This window comes from Amblyomma maculatum, chromosome 10 (assembly GCF_055883805.1).
Source record: "Amblyomma maculatum isolate TAMU_Amacu chromosome 10, ASM5588380v1, whole genome shotgun sequence".
NCBI lineage: Eukaryota > Metazoa > Arthropoda > Arachnida > Ixodida > Ixodidae > Amblyomma > Amblyomma maculatum.
Window position 1 is genome coordinate 22022075 of NC_139353.1, and position 16603 is coordinate 22038677.

The 16603-nt window shown below is 47.3% G+C and overlaps 1 protein-coding gene across 1 annotated transcript; it reads right to left on the reverse strand.

Moving 5' to 3' along the window:
* Positions 1 to 124: 124 nt before the first annotated feature.
* On the reverse strand, positions 125 to 13161 carry LOC146175821 (Golgi resident protein GCP60). Its single transcript, XM_084582171.1, has 9 exons — positions 12967 to 13161; positions 12148 to 12289; positions 11941 to 12081; positions 11334 to 11447; positions 8334 to 8421; positions 7032 to 7269; positions 5900 to 5997; positions 4230 to 4416; positions 125 to 3085 (listed from the first exon to the last, which is right to left on the reverse strand). Exons 1-9 carry the CDS (start codon positions 13133 to 13135, stop codon positions 2847 to 2849), a joined length of 1416 nt encoding a protein of 471 aa, XP_084438297.1. The 5' UTR covers positions 13136 to 13161; the 3' UTR covers positions 125 to 2846.
* Between the last annotated feature and the right edge of the window lie 3442 nt (positions 13162 to 16603).

Sequence of the window (16603 nt, forward strand, 5' to 3'; positions counted from 1 at the left end):
CCAGTTTGTTCATTTTCCTTGTTCCAATGACAAGCATATTTCTCAAAACGTCCAGCATCATCTCAGCTGTGGCCTAACCGATTACCCTTAAGGCACGCACACGCATAAACCACACAAGCATATCCACTCATTTTGTAATTTATTCACATCTTGCTTATATTTTACAATATATTTGGCATATAGGACAGCAAGGATGAAATAAGCTATGCCTGGTATGCTCAGTGGTGGAGACGAGGGTTTTTTTTCATTCCGAAAAATTGCCGGTACCTTCGTACTGAAGAATTTAAGCAAATGTTTTCATATTCCACTGCATGTGAAAGTTGCATTTTACAAACTCTACAGGCTTGCGTTAATGGGACTCCAGCAAAGCAAGCTAAATTCACAGAACAGGGTAAGAAAGAAGTTTTCACCGAAAAACCAGTTGAATCTCGCACGGCAGACACCTGCACCACGATGGCGAGTATTGTTTGTGCTGCTAGCCAGACTCTAAGGGTATAACCCCAAAAAGCATATGTTGTCTGCTGCTTGCACTGCATTAAAAAAAAAAGCAATTGGGCTACAGTTCACAGCACGACAGAAATGAAGAGACCGTGTGTACACCATGAGCACGTTCTAAACTCCTTTTTCTTTCTGATGACATTGCAAAGATTTATTAGAACTGTATCACAGAAAACTTTATATGAGCAGTAGTAATTGCCGCCCAGATAACCATCTCCGGTGCTGCAGTTACTACTGTGACAAACAGCTAGCTTTCTCAAGCTTGTAGATGTCAAAAAAGTAAGTGGAATGCAGTGTTGTTACGCAGCTTCTCCCAAAGTGCATGTACCCATGCGAGAATGTGAGTGGCTCTTCAATTCTACGAGGCCACGCACCAGAGACCTTCGAGCTGTGCTCCGTTTACATCTGTGCTCAGTATGACTTGCAACACTCCAACTGTGACTTTTATCTGGTTTACTCTTGACAGAAAATAAGTGCCCTGTGGGACATGACACCGCACATGCAAGCATACTGCAGAGATAAAGGCATACCCATAATGTGAGCTCCTACCATGTGATGCGTGTTGCAGGTCATACTGAGCACGAGAGTATGCTGCATATTTCAGCACCTGCCAACAACCTCCAGCTGGTGATCAGAATAGAGCCTCTATAACAAAGCGATGCATACACTATACGCCACTTGCTCGACCACTGGGCATACAACGTTCGCACTCATATGAATCTGAGCAAGAATGTAAACCTTATTAGCACAAATCATTCTGCCAAAAATTAGACCGACTTTGTACGCAAGTCACGACGACAATGATGCCGTAGAAATGAGACACATCCAGTCCCAATTCGAGTGCCTACAGTATGCGGATGTTCAGTCTCTAGGCATTCACATTTTGCTCAGCCAAGAGCAAAAACCAGGTACAGAGAATGCAGAACCAGCATTTTTTTTTTTGTCTTTATGTATACCTCTGTTTCAATGTAACGTGCCAAGGATGGCGTCTCTAAGCTCGTGCTTCCCTCTGTCGTCGTGAATGGTCAAAGCATGGCACTGCAAGAACTGTCGCATTTTCTGGACATGCTTCCGTGCGCAGAAATCCATCTCACGTGTGCATTTTCATTTGCTACATCAAAGCACAGTGCTTCCAAATGTTCACATGTACCAATAATGCACTACAACCCGTGCCAACACTACTCTGAACCCTGTCTAAGTCAGACGCCAGTTGCAGACTTGAATGGGCTGCAAGTGAAAATATGCGGGAAGTCATGTAAATCTGCGGCGATGGGTGCAGAAAAGCACACTGCACGTCCACGCACTTAATACCAAGTTGTACACCTTGCAGGGGGGTGGGGGGTTAAGCCGTTGACACAACACGCAATGCCCCACTCCAATGGGGCCTCAGAAGCAAGCCTGATAACTTTCAACCCAGAGCTTTCGTACATGCATATCTGTGTTCGTTCGGATGCAATGTATGAACAGCACTGTGATATACATGAAAAAAGAAAAGAAAAGCAGACTTGGTGGGGGAGCAGCAGACAGAAGAAACACAATTTGAAGCTCGTGCTACAGACACCTAAAAACATTCTTATGACCCTTAGCATCAAGGATAGAGCTTTTTCTTGCACGTAAAGACATTGGCTTATCAGCCACAAAGTGTGCTGCCACTATGCTGCTGGCTATTCTGAGCATGGCGGGCGGTAAGGCAGTAGTCGTCAGCAGCTACTTATTTTGCACCAAACAATGCTCGCTTTTCACACAATATGCATGTTGTGATTCATTAAACTATGCCTGCTGGCTCAGTTTTCGTAGATTTGTTATGCTGCTTGCACACAGCACTACATCCACGCCGCCATTAATGCACCTGTGTTCCAATCGACAGGCAGTAGAGGGTACGGCCACACTCTCTTGAAGCTCCTCACTTAGACTGTTCTTCTACCAAGTCTGCCTATTTCATCATCTTGCTCAGACATCTTTTATTTGATGCGGTACGAGACAAGTTCCACTTCACTTCTCTCTCAGCATGTCAAAAACCAAAAAGGCACCAACTATCATGAGCTGCAGACCATGCCGAAGTGTTTCTGAGCCAAGAATACCTTAGCCACCTTTTCCAGACAGCTTTTAGCTTGTTGACACAGGGGGACAGGGAAACCGCTCCGTTCTGCCTGAGCCGTTCTTCTTTCCCGGGGACCGGTTAAGTGTGAAAAAAGCAATAATAATAATAATAATAACAAAGCGGCTGAAAAAGTTCAGTAGAACACTTCAGTTTGCACCGCCCAAGGCTATGCTTTGCATCAGGGCTCAGCAGTGGCTACTGTCTTCAGAGGAAGGGGTGGGGGTTCAAGTAGCACGGCGGGGTGTGCTCATCGGGTGTAGTAGACCCGGTAGTAGAGGGTCTTTGAGCGCCACAGGGAGTAGGAGTTGTCGAACTTGAGGAGGTAGACACCCTGGCCAGGGTACAGGTGGCTACCCGCATACACCTCCTCATGGCAGTCCCGACGGAAGACCGGGATTACCATGCTCATTGAAGACTGGTTTCCCAAGCCACGAGATTCACCGTGCGAGCCTTTCTCCACGTCACCGCCCTCGGCTGACCGGTCCTCTGTGTGTGGTAGAGAATGGAGACACCGCAGTCAGTATTGGGCACTTGATTTTTTCAATTCATTTCGTTGCACATTACAGACTTGCTGAATAGCTGTGCACAAATAATAACAGTTGCAGATATGCCACATTGCACCATCTATTCTCCACAAGTAGGCCTGGCTGGACACATAAGCTTGTGAAAACTGCGGGAAAGTGTCGAGCTAATCGGGCGAGTGAGGTGAAATTTTTTTTTTTTTTTTGTTCGAATTTGCACACAGCACTACTTTACTGAAAATTATAAGCAGAGCAAAATTTGTTTGCAAATGCTGATTTCTCCTATACCTTCTTTTTTTTTTACAGGCCTCAGCAGTGCTAACCAACCATACGTGTGCTTATAGTTGGCTGAAAAAAAATTATATACCGCGGAGCCTCTATAAAAATGTGCAGTCTATGTAGTCCTTGCTGTGCACTTCACTATCACTTGCAAGCACCCATGTGGCAGCACTGATGATGTAGTGTGCATGACATCTACTTTAAATCCTCCTCTCTTCTCGGCATCTCTGAGCATGCTTGCGTGTTCCTGCTATGACTGTTGCACCACACATCTGTGGCTCTGGCTTCCCTCACATATGCCACGTTCTAACAATACTCCACCTTGGCTACATTTGCGGTCACTGATCCGAAAGCACTGGTGTCCAACATTCCTGAAGCACTAGTGGCATGAAAGGTCCTCCAGAATTCATTTTGAAGCATGATGCGGTTATAAGAGAAATCTATCTGCCAATTACCTTTAACTAGAGCCTAGCAGGCATATCTGTTTGTCAATCAAGTGACTGTTCGTGGCTGCAACTCGTGCCTCGCTACTGTTGCCCAGCCAACATAACTGGTGCTCATTTTTTTTTTTTTTCAGCCTCCAGAATCACGAGTGCCTTCAAAACTGAACAAATGCTTCGAAAACGGTCTCCTCAATTATTTAGTAAGCATTGCCTGAATTTCCTTATTGTTACGAACTATAAACGGCATTCCTCTTGAGCTAGTTTTTGACAAAACTTTATATTACATTGAATTTTAGCTATATCAAGCTACCTTCTGAATTTCTAACATGTTTCCTATAGAGAGGTTTTACTGCACAGCAGTTCCATGTCTCCCAAGCATGCTCTCACCTTCTTCTTCGTCATCCTCCTCTTCACTCTCGCTAACGTGCACGGACATCTGGTTGCCTGGCTCTGTGGTCCACTCGAAGTACATGCCAAAGCCCAGATCGTAGTTGTCTGTAGCAAACTCCCAGAAGAGGCAGTTGCCATTGGGATGTGTCGGCACTCTCACAGTGACCACCTCACCGTGCCCAACCTGCAGGGAAACGAGACATGCGAGGTGAGCAATGTTTCACGTCTATACCAGACCATGGGGGCAGAGGGTATGTTCTAGCTCCTCTAATCTGCCTAATGAACACTATACTATAATCAGAACTCAGTCACAAGTGCTTCCCATTTGAAACTGATTAGGAACTCATTAGGAAAACTCCACTACCGCGTCTCTCATAGCCTGAGTCGCTTTGGGACGTTAAAACCTCCAAAACCAAAATTAATCATTAGGAAAACAAAAAGAATGAATACCCAGTCAGAAGGTGTAACTCTCAAATTAATGGGTACACACGTGTCACATACGCTTTGTTTAATTAATATATAGCCGGGCCAAAGCTAATGGACATTCCCTTGCTTTTTGCATGTGTAATAACATTCCTACATGCTACTGGACGAATCTTACCTCCAGCAAGAACTCCAAAATATCCCACACTTCTATTTTTTCTAGGGCAAAGCACTAAATTATCAATAAAATGGCACCGATGAAAGCGGCACCTCTGGACGATGGCTCACAGACAACGATCATAATGTTCTAGAATTTCACAGCTTTCACATAGTGACATTTGTGATGTTCCCATTAATGGCAACAATCTTAAGTACAGACTCAGACGACATTTTTTAGCGCTAACAAAACATGTACGAAAACCAAAACACGTGTGAAAACCATATAAGCCTTTAAATCTTAAGCACAGAGCACAACATTTATTCCAGTGAGGATGCAAGAACAAGTGGCTTGGTTAAAATGGGGCTTTATATCTATGTCATGTGGTCTTCCACATAGCGTAGCAGCTTACAACTGTACGCCAATGAGTATGTGTGAGATAACAAAGTTTGTGACTAAGTAAATAGCAAAGAGCATGTCAGAGAGAAGTCAGTGCACGCAAAAAAGGATTCGCAAGAGAAGCCACAGATGGCAGCCATTAAAGGTGCAGATTCGTATCCTTAAAGGCAGAGCTTAAGTGTTCCCCAATTTTTTGTTTGCTGCTTCTGTCGAGTGACAGTGGGTGGCTTATTTGAGCAAAACATGAGGGTACAAAAAAATATGGCACTCATTCTACTCAAAAGGTAAGATTAAAGAAGCAAATAAACACTGTGCACAGAGAATGTTACACAAAATGCAACAGTAACAATGTGTTTGTGCTTAGCAAAAATGAGATCAATTTAAATTTTACACAAATAATGCCTAAGGCAATGGCTTAACAGAGTTCTCTTCTGACCATTAAGCACTTCTAGCAAGTGCTAGCAAGCACTACTACCAAACACAGCTCTTCTCAAGCCAACACTTTCATGCATCCTGGTGAAGCATAGCTTTGCGCAGTTCGATTTACGAAAAACATAAATTCGAACCTTTAAGTAAAAAAGGCGTGTTCAGTACTGCTTTATTTGCCTTCGGTGGCATATGTGCTCATTGTCAGTACTTTAGTAGAAATAATGCCTACGGTAAGTACTAGAGACGTGAAGTCACTCACCTTCAGGATCCCATTGCTGCCTTCCTTACGGATACCTTCCTTGAACTCCTTTATGTCTTTGCGAGTCCACATGGATGCTGTGGCAATGGCTGGCAATGCTGCAAGCAGGAATATCACCTAATCCGTAAAAAGATCAACCTTCAAGCACAAAATGTTTTACAGGGCAAAACAAAGTGCACAGTGCAACGTCACTGATCTGGTAAATGTCATAACGCAATGCTAATAGTAAAATGAAATTTCATCAACAAACAGACTATAAAGATGTGTGGGTGAGAATGCATGCAAATCTGAAAACATCCAAACATAGTGCTAAATGTTGATGGGTTAATAAAAAAATTAGGGGTCCAAATATAAAAACTGCAACTGATCAAAAGCCAGTAAAGATCAAGATATGCCTTCATACAACTTTTAAAGGAAGATCACCAAGTTATCCCCCCCCCCCCTTTTCTTTCTCTCATGACCTGACGATAAACTGCATGCCATGACCAGCACAGCTTCAAGCTGCACAATATGCTGTGCTAAGAAAGAACACTAGAACTTCTCCAATTCCGTGCCACTGTAGAACCAGCTGACAGCCGCTCCAGATAATGTCCAAAATAAGGTGTCTGTCTATGCAATCTCCAAGCCTGTGCTTATCAGAAGCATCGTGCCATGCCTGCAGGAGACCAGGCACAAGTCAGCGGTAGTACAAAAGCTCGAGTGGATAAGCTTATGGCTACACAGACGCACCTAGTTCAGTTCCTCACCCTTAGAATACATGCAACACTCAACGGAACTGTAGCGCCAGTTTTCTGAAGCCACTTTGTATGTTTCAATTCTCATAAAAATTCAATCGAAGCCACAGATTAGGGCCTATACTAGCCAGGACAGCAATCTTTTGTGCAACTCAAGAATATATGACACCGTGAAGCATCGCCAACATGGTTAATATTGTGCCTCCATCCACATTCATCTAGTTCACACATTTTAATAAAGCCGCCAATCTCAGCTGTGCTAAGTGGCACCGAAAGCTAGGCAGCTGTCAGTGCTGCCATCTAACACCACTCAATTGCTGTTCCAAGCCAATAGCCATTGGAAATTTCCGTGTAACAAGGGTGTGTTCATTTTCAACTGACACATCCACTGCACACACCCTGTCCGCACTCTTCCGTGGACTCGTCGTCACCCGAGCTGTCCTCTTTGCTTCCCTTGTCGGCCGCATCTCCGTCCCCGTTGGTCGTTGGCTGCTCGGTCTCGGGCAGAGTCCCTTCAGCCGTGTCGCCCCCGTCGGCCATTCCCTGAGCTTTCTGTTGTTGCTGTTGCTGGCTGAGTACCTGTTGCATGTACTGGTGGTAGTGCTGCTCCTGAAGCTGCCGGATCAGTACACCTTGCTGCAAACAAAGGCAGCGCAGTGGCTTTTATCCGCCACTCCGTTTCCACATGCCTAACTCTAATTAGTATGAGCAACTAAGCGGTACAAATATAAAAGGGTGCAAGTGGCAGTGCTGTAAACCTTGTAGTCCAATAACACCAAAGGTTAAAGGACATAGAACAACTGCCTCATACCTCTTAGCATTTCAGTCTTAACCCTGAACAGCAATACCCGGCACTTTACCTCAAATAACCAAAGCAATCTGTCCGTGATCAAATAGCCCACTGTCAGTGTCCTCATCGCGGCAGTCACGTGCATCTATACAAAGCTCCAGAACAGGTAGCAAAAGGGCAGGCAATGTATTATGAAGGAATGTGATGGCAAAAACACCAAACATGCTGTTGTAAAAAGAGAAGTGTCGCCCGCCACCAGGCTAAGCTCACTTTTTATGAGGTAAAACAAAGTATAGCAGCCATATCGATTGAATGCATGCAGTGTCAGCATAGCTATAGATAGCTCAGGTGATCCTGTATAAAAAATGTGAATGTGTTTCAATATTTTTTTTCAATGTGTTTCAATTATTATTTTACAACTGCAGCCACGAAGCACAAACACAATTTTCATGGCACCACACAAAGAGCCACGAAAATGGCAGCTGTATTTGCGATGAAAAGCAATATCACTGGTGCTAACCAAATGTTTTCTTGTTACAGTCGTGTGTTAACTGATTTCAATGTGCAGCAAAAGATTGCTCCTTTCTTTTTTTTGTAGGCCCCTTTTCTTTTTCTGGCTTTACAGCACAGCATGACAAAGTAGGCAGGCAACCAATTTCAATATATGTGGTAACCAAACAGTAGAGCAGCTCTTGAAAACGACACATGGTGCAAAGGTACAAGCAAAACCAGAAGGAACGGTTTTTCTCTTTGAAATCACCTTTGACCAGACAAGCACACTTCCCCAATAAATGTTTTCTGATTGCAATAATAGTTGATAAGCAATATATGTAACAGTGGGACCACTACTAATCATTGCAAGTAGCTAAACTAGGTACCTCATCGAATATACAAGGAGCACGTCACTGACCTGCTCGGGGTTACCAGGGAACTGCTGTTCAGCATAAGCCTTGAATTGGTGGTAGGTCTGCCGGTTGAGGGCCTCCTGTATAAGCCGTCTTCAAAGGACAAGAGCAACCAAGCTTAACCTAGAGAATCACAAGCTCTAAGGGGCTCTTCAGCACAACATGAAGTTAAATCCAGAATGAAATAATCAGCTTATGCTGCTAATAATTACTGCATGCCATGCAAAAAAAGGTGTTTGCAATTAATTTCTACAAGTGGGCCATCTGCAACCCAGACCAGTTCCATGATGGATATCTCACCAGTATTAAATGCAGTGTTTTGCCAACACATCAAATACACAAATTAGTAGGTGTTAGTTGGTAGCAAAGCATCTAAGAATTGAGCAGTCTGACAATAATTTTTCAACCCAAAGCAGCGTGAGAAATCATAAATTTCGGCCAGTGCGTCCATAAGGCCCTAACGCGAAGAAACTGCACGCAACCCACATAGAAATAATATTTCAGGACGTCTGCGGGCCTCTATTCCAGACTACAATAATTAAACTTGAATCCACAAAATGGGGACGAATAAACTATGCTCCCCAGCTCCCTCAAGCGAACGATCGGCGGTGCGCTGACAACGGTATCGTCCCGAGAGTCCACTCTCCAAGAGCGGATATATGTCAAGTGGACAGCGGACAAAAAAAAAAAAAAAAAAAAAAAACGAAGAAAAACGAGCACGCCGCAACAAGAAAGTCCTGTTAGAAGTCAATAACGCGCGCCGGCGGGCGCAAGACATTCCAGCCAGATCGATGGGGTCCAGTGCTGCCCCATGCTGTATCTGACCTCAGGCCGCGGAACACCTACAGCTGCACAGATGCCGGGCCGCGCGCGAACGCGTAGAAACAAACGGCACATCGCACAGCTTCTGCTCCCCCCCCCCCCCCACCTCCCTCCTCCGCAAGCACTCATCAGCACAATGCGGTAAAACTCGACGCTTTACTTTCCTTCGACTAATAACGCAGTCAACGAAGTGGGAAAAAAAAAAATATATATATACATTCCCGCTTCGCTGCTTGCGAACGGCGCTTTCACCACATGCACTAACGTATGGTGGCAAAGCCCACCCTCTGCGCGGAGTGTGTAGTACCTGGGAAAAAAAGGATTCGCTAGACAGTGTTAACGGGTTCCCGACGGATCATGACCAATCGATGTGTCCTGGGCAATTTCAAGCAGCCGACAACCCCGCGGTGAGGTTGCTATGCCTACTGCAGGTGATGAGAAACGCACCTGTAGGAGAGGCAACAAGCCGCAACGTTGGCAGCCTCCGTACGCTCCGGGAGCGGGACCAGCGAAACCAGACGCAAGTCAACCACAATCCTACGGTCAAGGGTGCTCGACTTGCTAGTTTCCCAACCGGATTCCAACGTTTCACGGTAGGTTCAGCCGAAACAGACGCCGCGGCGCACAGGCTCAATGAAGCCCACGGACGGACGCGACTGCGCGCGAGCAACAAAGGAACCGGTGGCGGCGACCCAGCTAGTCGCGGCAACCAGATAGGCGCCACGGTTAAAAATTGGAAAAGTAGGTTGGCTCGCAATTTAGTGCTTTAGAGACTGTCGTGCCACCTGCGGCGGCCAAAAGAACTACCGAGCGTGGAGAAAGATCAGCAAAGTATCGCCCTAAGTAACGATCGTAATTCATAGATGGCGTTACAGTTTGTTAACCTCCGTTAGTTGGACGCAGAACACGTCCAGACTGAACCGGTCTTCCGCAACAACTATATTTGTTGAAATCAAATCAACATGGCACATGAAGCGCGCGTACACGCAGCGCTCGCGCGAAAGCCGAGAACACTTTGTCTTCGTTTTCAAGAGCAACCATGCAAGAACAGCAATTTCTCGCGCGCGAGGAAAAAAAAAAGAAAAAAAGAGGCCCCATAATATAAAGTAATACGGTAGTGTGTCGCTCCCTGTACTCCACAGACGGTGCCGTTAGTTAAAAGCATCCGATGATATCGGATCTGAAAGTCAGACGCACATTTCAGCTATTGTTTTCGCGCCGATTAAATATATAAAACCGCAATGCGGAGTGTTTTTTGCTTACTACACGAACACAGCTGTAAATATCCAAATTACTGATCAAGATGCGTTTTGAAGAATAAGTATGCAAATTGACGTACATACTGTACTTGATATTTCTCATACAGCCGTTTGTTTAGATACAGCAAGGCCCAAACTAACTTCTAGAGCCAACTATGAATTTTATTAGCTTTATTCTCTTATAGTATAGCTACAGTATAGCTATAGTATAGTATAGCTACACATGAAGCCCATGAGCTCTGATGCTGCAACCAATGTGGAGTGCAATCCAGTGAGCATATTCACAATCCTGCCTCTTCAGGAGTTACGCGCCAACTGAAGAAGGTATCATCAGCAGCAGCCTTACTATACCCACTGCAGGGCAAAGGCCTCTTCCGTATTCCTCCAATTAACCCGGTCCTGTGCTAGCTGCATCCACTTGACCCCTGTGAAATTCTTAACCTCATCCGCCCACCTAACTTTCTGCCGCCCCCTGCTACGCTTTCCTTTCCTTGGAAAAAGGTATATTCCACAGCAAAAATTCATACACTGAAGGTGTGTGGAAAAAAAGAAAACTATATTGCCAAGCAAGCCAATAATCTAAATAACCTGCAAATATGAGGGGACTGCCATGCTTCATATAAGCTGGTGCATATTCCGGGCAACTGGGTCACAAAGCATCACTACCTTAAATATGTTCTTAAGCACACACACGCCATTAACTTTTGGCTACTGGCTGTACATGCGGTTTAATACCCTGAAGCTGCACAGGAGTCACGAGAAAAGCTATAGAGCAGGGATTATGGGTTAATTTTGACCACCAAGGATTCTTTAAAGTGTGCCAATGTCCCGCAGCAAACAGGCGCACCTTTGGAGTGCACTCAACCACAGATGCCAGATAAGAAGCAGCATGTAGTGCCACACATCTTCAAAGCATGCACTCACTTTTGCTCAAGCTGTTTGAGCCGCTCCTGTTCTTGCCGACAAACTTCTTCTTGTAGCCTCTGCCTTTCCCTTTCTTCTTCTTCCTCTCTTCTCCTTTCTTCCTCCTCTAACCTCCTAATACAGCAAGAAAAAAAAATTAGGTGCAAGGCCATTTATCGAGAAATGGCGAAGCACACATTCAACAAGCTCTGGGGGCGAATTACCCTCAAATCACATCACAAAAGCTGTAACGAAACTGTCAATCAGCCCATCCAGGGTCAGAATCGACCAATAGGACCATGGCTAGAGAATCGGTTTGTGAAAGATTTGTGACAGCTTTTGTGATATGACTGGAGTGTAATTTGGCCCCTGCTCTTATAAACCCCTTAGAACAAGAGAACTACCACAACAATTTCCAATAGCCCCTGCTGATTTTGAGGATCTTATTAAACACTTTTTCAGGTAAACTTTTCCTGATAACAATGCGTCAGTGTTATGTACATTTAAACATTTTCCTTTCGAATAAGTGCGACATGTGATCAAGACTTTGAATGGCTTAACAAAGGTTAAGGGCATTCTTTGCTGAAATCATGATCGCGCAGCAGGATGTAACTGACGACAGGTTCACCTTTTCCGCTCCTTCTCTTCCATGTCTGCCTTGTGTGCCTCAACGAATGGTCGAAAAAGTGGGCATTTGAGATTGAGCAACTCTATGAATTTCTTCATGGCCGCCTCGCGGTCGGTGTCTCCTAATGAAATCCAAGCTTGCCTGCAAAATAACAAACGACGACTTGTCAGCTACAACATACAATTTTTTCACGATGCAAACACCAACCTTCTATCTCTTCCGACGACGTCGAGGTAGCCAACGGGTCGAGCCTTTTCTGCGTTGTACTTTCCGTGCGTAACTTGCATTGTGTAGGCGACGAGGTTCACCTTGTCTTCGTAGGAGATGTGAAAGGCCTTTCCTTCATGTTCTGCGAGAATTGGCATGCAAAAAAGTAGTGACCACTGGTACGATACTGTAACATATCTGTAGCACTCGTATCGAACACATCAGCGAACACGTCGACACAAACACGCAGACGTGCATCCTGAGCCGTGTCCCAGTTCGCACGTCGAAAGTAAACAAATGAAGCGTCACCCACGAAAATTTTAAAGAGAGACCGAGTGATATACAGGGGCGTCATGACAGGTCGCTATTTGTCTTCGTATCCGTTTGTCCAATGACGTGTTTCAAAGTTCATTTAACACGCAGTACGGTACCATTACACCCATTTAACCTTTCTGTAGACATTCCAACAACCAGTTTCACGCGTGTTGACATGAAAGGGGACGTTCTCTCATGTGCCTCAGATTTCGACGCTTATACCGCTGCTTTCCTCTTTCCTGCGTTTACATGCGACGTGCACTTGCAGTAGCAACTTGGGAGCTCTCGTTTTGACGACGCACTGTCAACTCGGAGGGGGCTTTATTGCAGGACGGGTGCTGGAGCAGATTATTACTAAAAGTGAGATCGGTTCGCACATTGCATAAAATGTCAGCAGCGCTTGTCGGCGAGTGAAACAAGAGAAAGACGTGTCTAACAAGGTTTCGGAAAGGCCGCAGTGGTCTTCTTCTATTAGGTGTCTTCACTTGATCAACCCACGCTTACCTTTGAAAAACGCCGTAGCCATTTTGTAGAGTTGGTCCAGCGTGAATCCCCATGTGACAGCACATGAATCCTGCTCACTGGTAACTTCTGATTGTGGAAGACGGCTGATTTTGGAGTCTGTCTCTTCACTACCCGATCCTTGGACCGGCCCATTGGCGGTGTTCGCCATTGCTGCAACGCTGGCAGCGGGTACCGCAGCGCCATCAACGGAAACGCTAAGCAGCCGACAGACGGCGAAAAGGAAACTTACTTGGCGTGAGAACCGAAAACAAAACTGCCATGATATCGGGCTACAGTTTGAATTATTTAGCAAACAGTCGCTGAAACCCGTAGTGCATCTTATACCCCAGTCACACGGCACTTCTCCAAGGTCTTTACTGCAAAGGAGGTTTATTGCCTTAAAGGAGTAAGACTAAAAAGGAGAAGCGGCGCAGCTACACGCAAGTTCGGCATCTTAAAATGCGCCCATTCTTTCGAGTTCTACAGATGCAGTAAAATCAAGCAGACGCGTTCAACGAGAACACGCACCTTATTTGACAGTGCGATCCTCGATCCGTTGCATGACGAGAGATGGGAAAATTAACCTTCCTTCCGCCATGCGCTACACTGATCCGCTACCGGGCAGGAGGAGGAATCAACATTTATTAAGCCCGAAATAATTCGGTGGTGCATGCTTGCACCAGACGGGGTGGTTCCCTAGTTGCGGGACCCATATGTTTCCAGCAGCTCCTGGCCCCTGTCTGTCAGTGCGAGCTGGATCGATAGGGCGGGGCTGGACAACAAGGTCTCCCATCGCTCAAGGGGTTGGGGATTGGGGGTGTTGGCGGGAAGGGGAGGAAGGGGGGTTTTGAGTTGTTTGCATTCTGCCAAAACGTGCGGCAGGGTGCCCTTTTCTTTTTTACAAAAAGGACAGAGCATGTCGTGTTCCGCAGGGTACATGCGGCTCATCAATACGGGATGCGCAAGCGATCCCGCCTGCGCTCGGCGCAGGATCGTCTGTTGTTGCCTGGTGAGCTTGGGGTGCGGTTCTGGCAGTCTGCACCTTTCCTCTCGGTACATACTTATAATTTCCCGAAAGCTGGTAACCGGATGCGGTAGCTCTTCCGGCTCGTTCTCGCCCCGGATTGACATTTCTCGGGCATGGTAGTCTGCGATAATGTTGCCTGCTACCTGCGAGTGAGCCGGGACCCACACGAGCTCTATAGCTCTTCCCGGAGGCTTGCACTTGGATAGAATGGCTCGGGCCGCGGAGGATATTACCCCTCTGCGGAAGCTTCTGTAGGCTGTCTTTGAGTCAGTGACCACGGTGTCCACGCTCGGATGTGCGAGTGCGAGGGCCATGGCCGCTTCTTCTGCAACTGCGGCGTCTGTTGTCTTTATGGACGCGCTGACGATCAGCCTGTCTTTTGACGTAACCACCACTGCTGCACGGTCACTGTGTTTTCGGAGCGAGGCGTCCGCGTAGAGGACCCTGGGGTTCTCTTCCAGCTTCCGGGCTATGGCTTTGGCCCGCGCGGTGCGCCTCTCGTCGTCCTTGCCCGGCGTCATGTTCCGGGGAAGGGGTTTGGTCTGAATGGCCGTCTTCCAGTCTTCCGGAAGGGCTTCCTTGAGGGGTACTGGCTCAATCTGCCATCCTATCTTGCGTAAGACGGCTCGTCCGTGTTTCGTATGACTGAGCCGGATTCTCCGATTAGAGAGGTGGGCTTCAATGAGCTCCTCCACCGTGTTGTGGGCGCCCATGTCCAGCAGTTTTTGTGTGGACGAGTATATGGGAATGCCCAGTGCTTGCTTCGTTGCCTTACGAAGCATCGTGTTTAGGGTGTCCCTATTCGCCTTCGTCAGCTGGAGATAGGGGGCGGAGTAGGTAACCCGTGACACGACGAATGCGCGTATCAGGCGCATGACATCGTCCTCTTTGAGGCCTCGGTTTCTATTAGATACCCTTCTGATCATACTGAGTTCGGCTGTAGTTTTGATCTTTGTGACGGCGGCGTGTGCCTTCCCGTCGGCCTGAAGTAGTAGGCCGAGGATCCTAATCTGCTGTGTTGGCTTGATAGCCGTTCCGTCGATGGTGACGATCACGTTCGGCGGCAGCTCTTTCTTGGATTTTCCCGGTTGGATAATAAGCAACTCTGATTTCTGGGGAGCGCAGCTCAGTCCGCATGACTTTGCGTACTCGTGCACGGTTGTTGCCGCCTTCTGCAAGGCTTCCTCCATCCAGGCATCAGAACCGGCTCGAGCTGTCCACACCGTAATATCGTCGGCGTAGAACGCATGGTCCACGCCTTCGATTTGCTTGAGTAGACCGGGCAGGGGCAGGAGGGCCAGATTGAAGAGCAGGGGCGACAAGACCGATCCCTGTGGGGTGCCCCTATCACCCAGCTCGACAGGGTCTGACTTCTTCTCCCCTATTCTGATGGTCGCTGTTCGGTTTGACAGAAATTCTTTGTTGTAGTCGAATGTCTTTCGGCCATACCTGGTCATATTCAGATTCCGCAACACGCTCGCGTGGGACACGTTATCAAACGCTCCCTTCAGGTCGAGGGCGGGGAGAATTGGCTGAAGACCTGCGACGGCCTGCAGGGCAAGCTCTCGACGTGGAAGACGTGGTGCCTCTTGAGGCATCTGATCGACCCGCTGAGTAGCAAAACTGCGACCAATCGCAACCTTACCAAAGTATTGAACATGTACAAGGGAGACGGCCGCAGGCTCCTGGAAGACCTGAAGGCGAAGTACCTAAAGACAGAGAAGGGACAGTACCCGGAGCCAGAGAGGTACGAAGGACCCGACAACGAAGACCTGGACCGGCCGTTTTCCATGACGGAATTGTGGACAGCGATAGATCAAAGTAACAAGAAAAGTGCACCCGGCAGGGATGCCATAACATACAAACTACTCAGTAACGTGAGCAGTAAAGCGGCCCGCGGCCTCCTAGGGCACATCAACGAAGCCTGGGAGAGCTCGCGGTTGCCGAAGGAATGGAAGGACGCCGAGGTCTGCTTCATTCCAAAGCCCGGCAAGGCCCTCACGATAGACAACATGCGGCCCATCTCCCTCACGTCCTGCGCGGGGAAGGTGATGGAGCGTATGGTCCTTCGCCGGCTGCAGAAGCACCTCGAAGAAACAGATCAGATGCCGGAGACGATGTACGGCTTCAGGCAACATCTCAGCACCCAAGACGTGATGATCCAACTTCACGAACTGGTCGTCAAGCCGGCAACGAGGCACACGCTACCGGGCACCGCCAGAGCGTAGGTTCCGATCTGGTCCCGACATGACAGACAGCCGCGCCCCTACCAGCACATGTGACGCCATCTGGCACCTTCATGGTTACTTGCACATGCGCAGTAAAGCCCGCAGTAACAGATCGCGCTATGCTAGAACTCTCCAACACAACATCTATTCTCTCAACGTTTCTATATGCTCTCTATCCACTCCCCCTCTCTTGCTAACGCCCTTGGGTGTCTCATTTCACCATACTGTACCGGAGTACCCGGGTTCAAACCCAACCTCGGTAGCTGCGTTTCGATGGAGGCGAAACGAAGAGGCGTCCGTGTGCTGTGCGATCTTAGCGCACGTTAAAGATCCCCAGGTGGTCGAAATTACTCCGTAGCTCTCCACTACGGCTCCTCTTTCC

Coding starts and splice junctions, on each gene's coding strand:
- LOC146175821 (XM_084582171.1), bottom strand. CDS start 13,135: ATGGCGAACACCGCCAATGGGCCGGTCCAAGGATCGGGTAGTGAAGAG. Junction 11,448..11,940: donor GAAGAGAAGGAGCGGAAAAG/GTGAACCTGTCG, acceptor TTGCTGTATTAG/GAGGTTAGAGGAGGAAGAAA. Junction 3,086..4,229: donor GGAGGATGACGAAGAAGAAG/GTGAGAGCATGC, acceptor TACCACACACAG/AGGACCGGTCAGCCGAGGGC.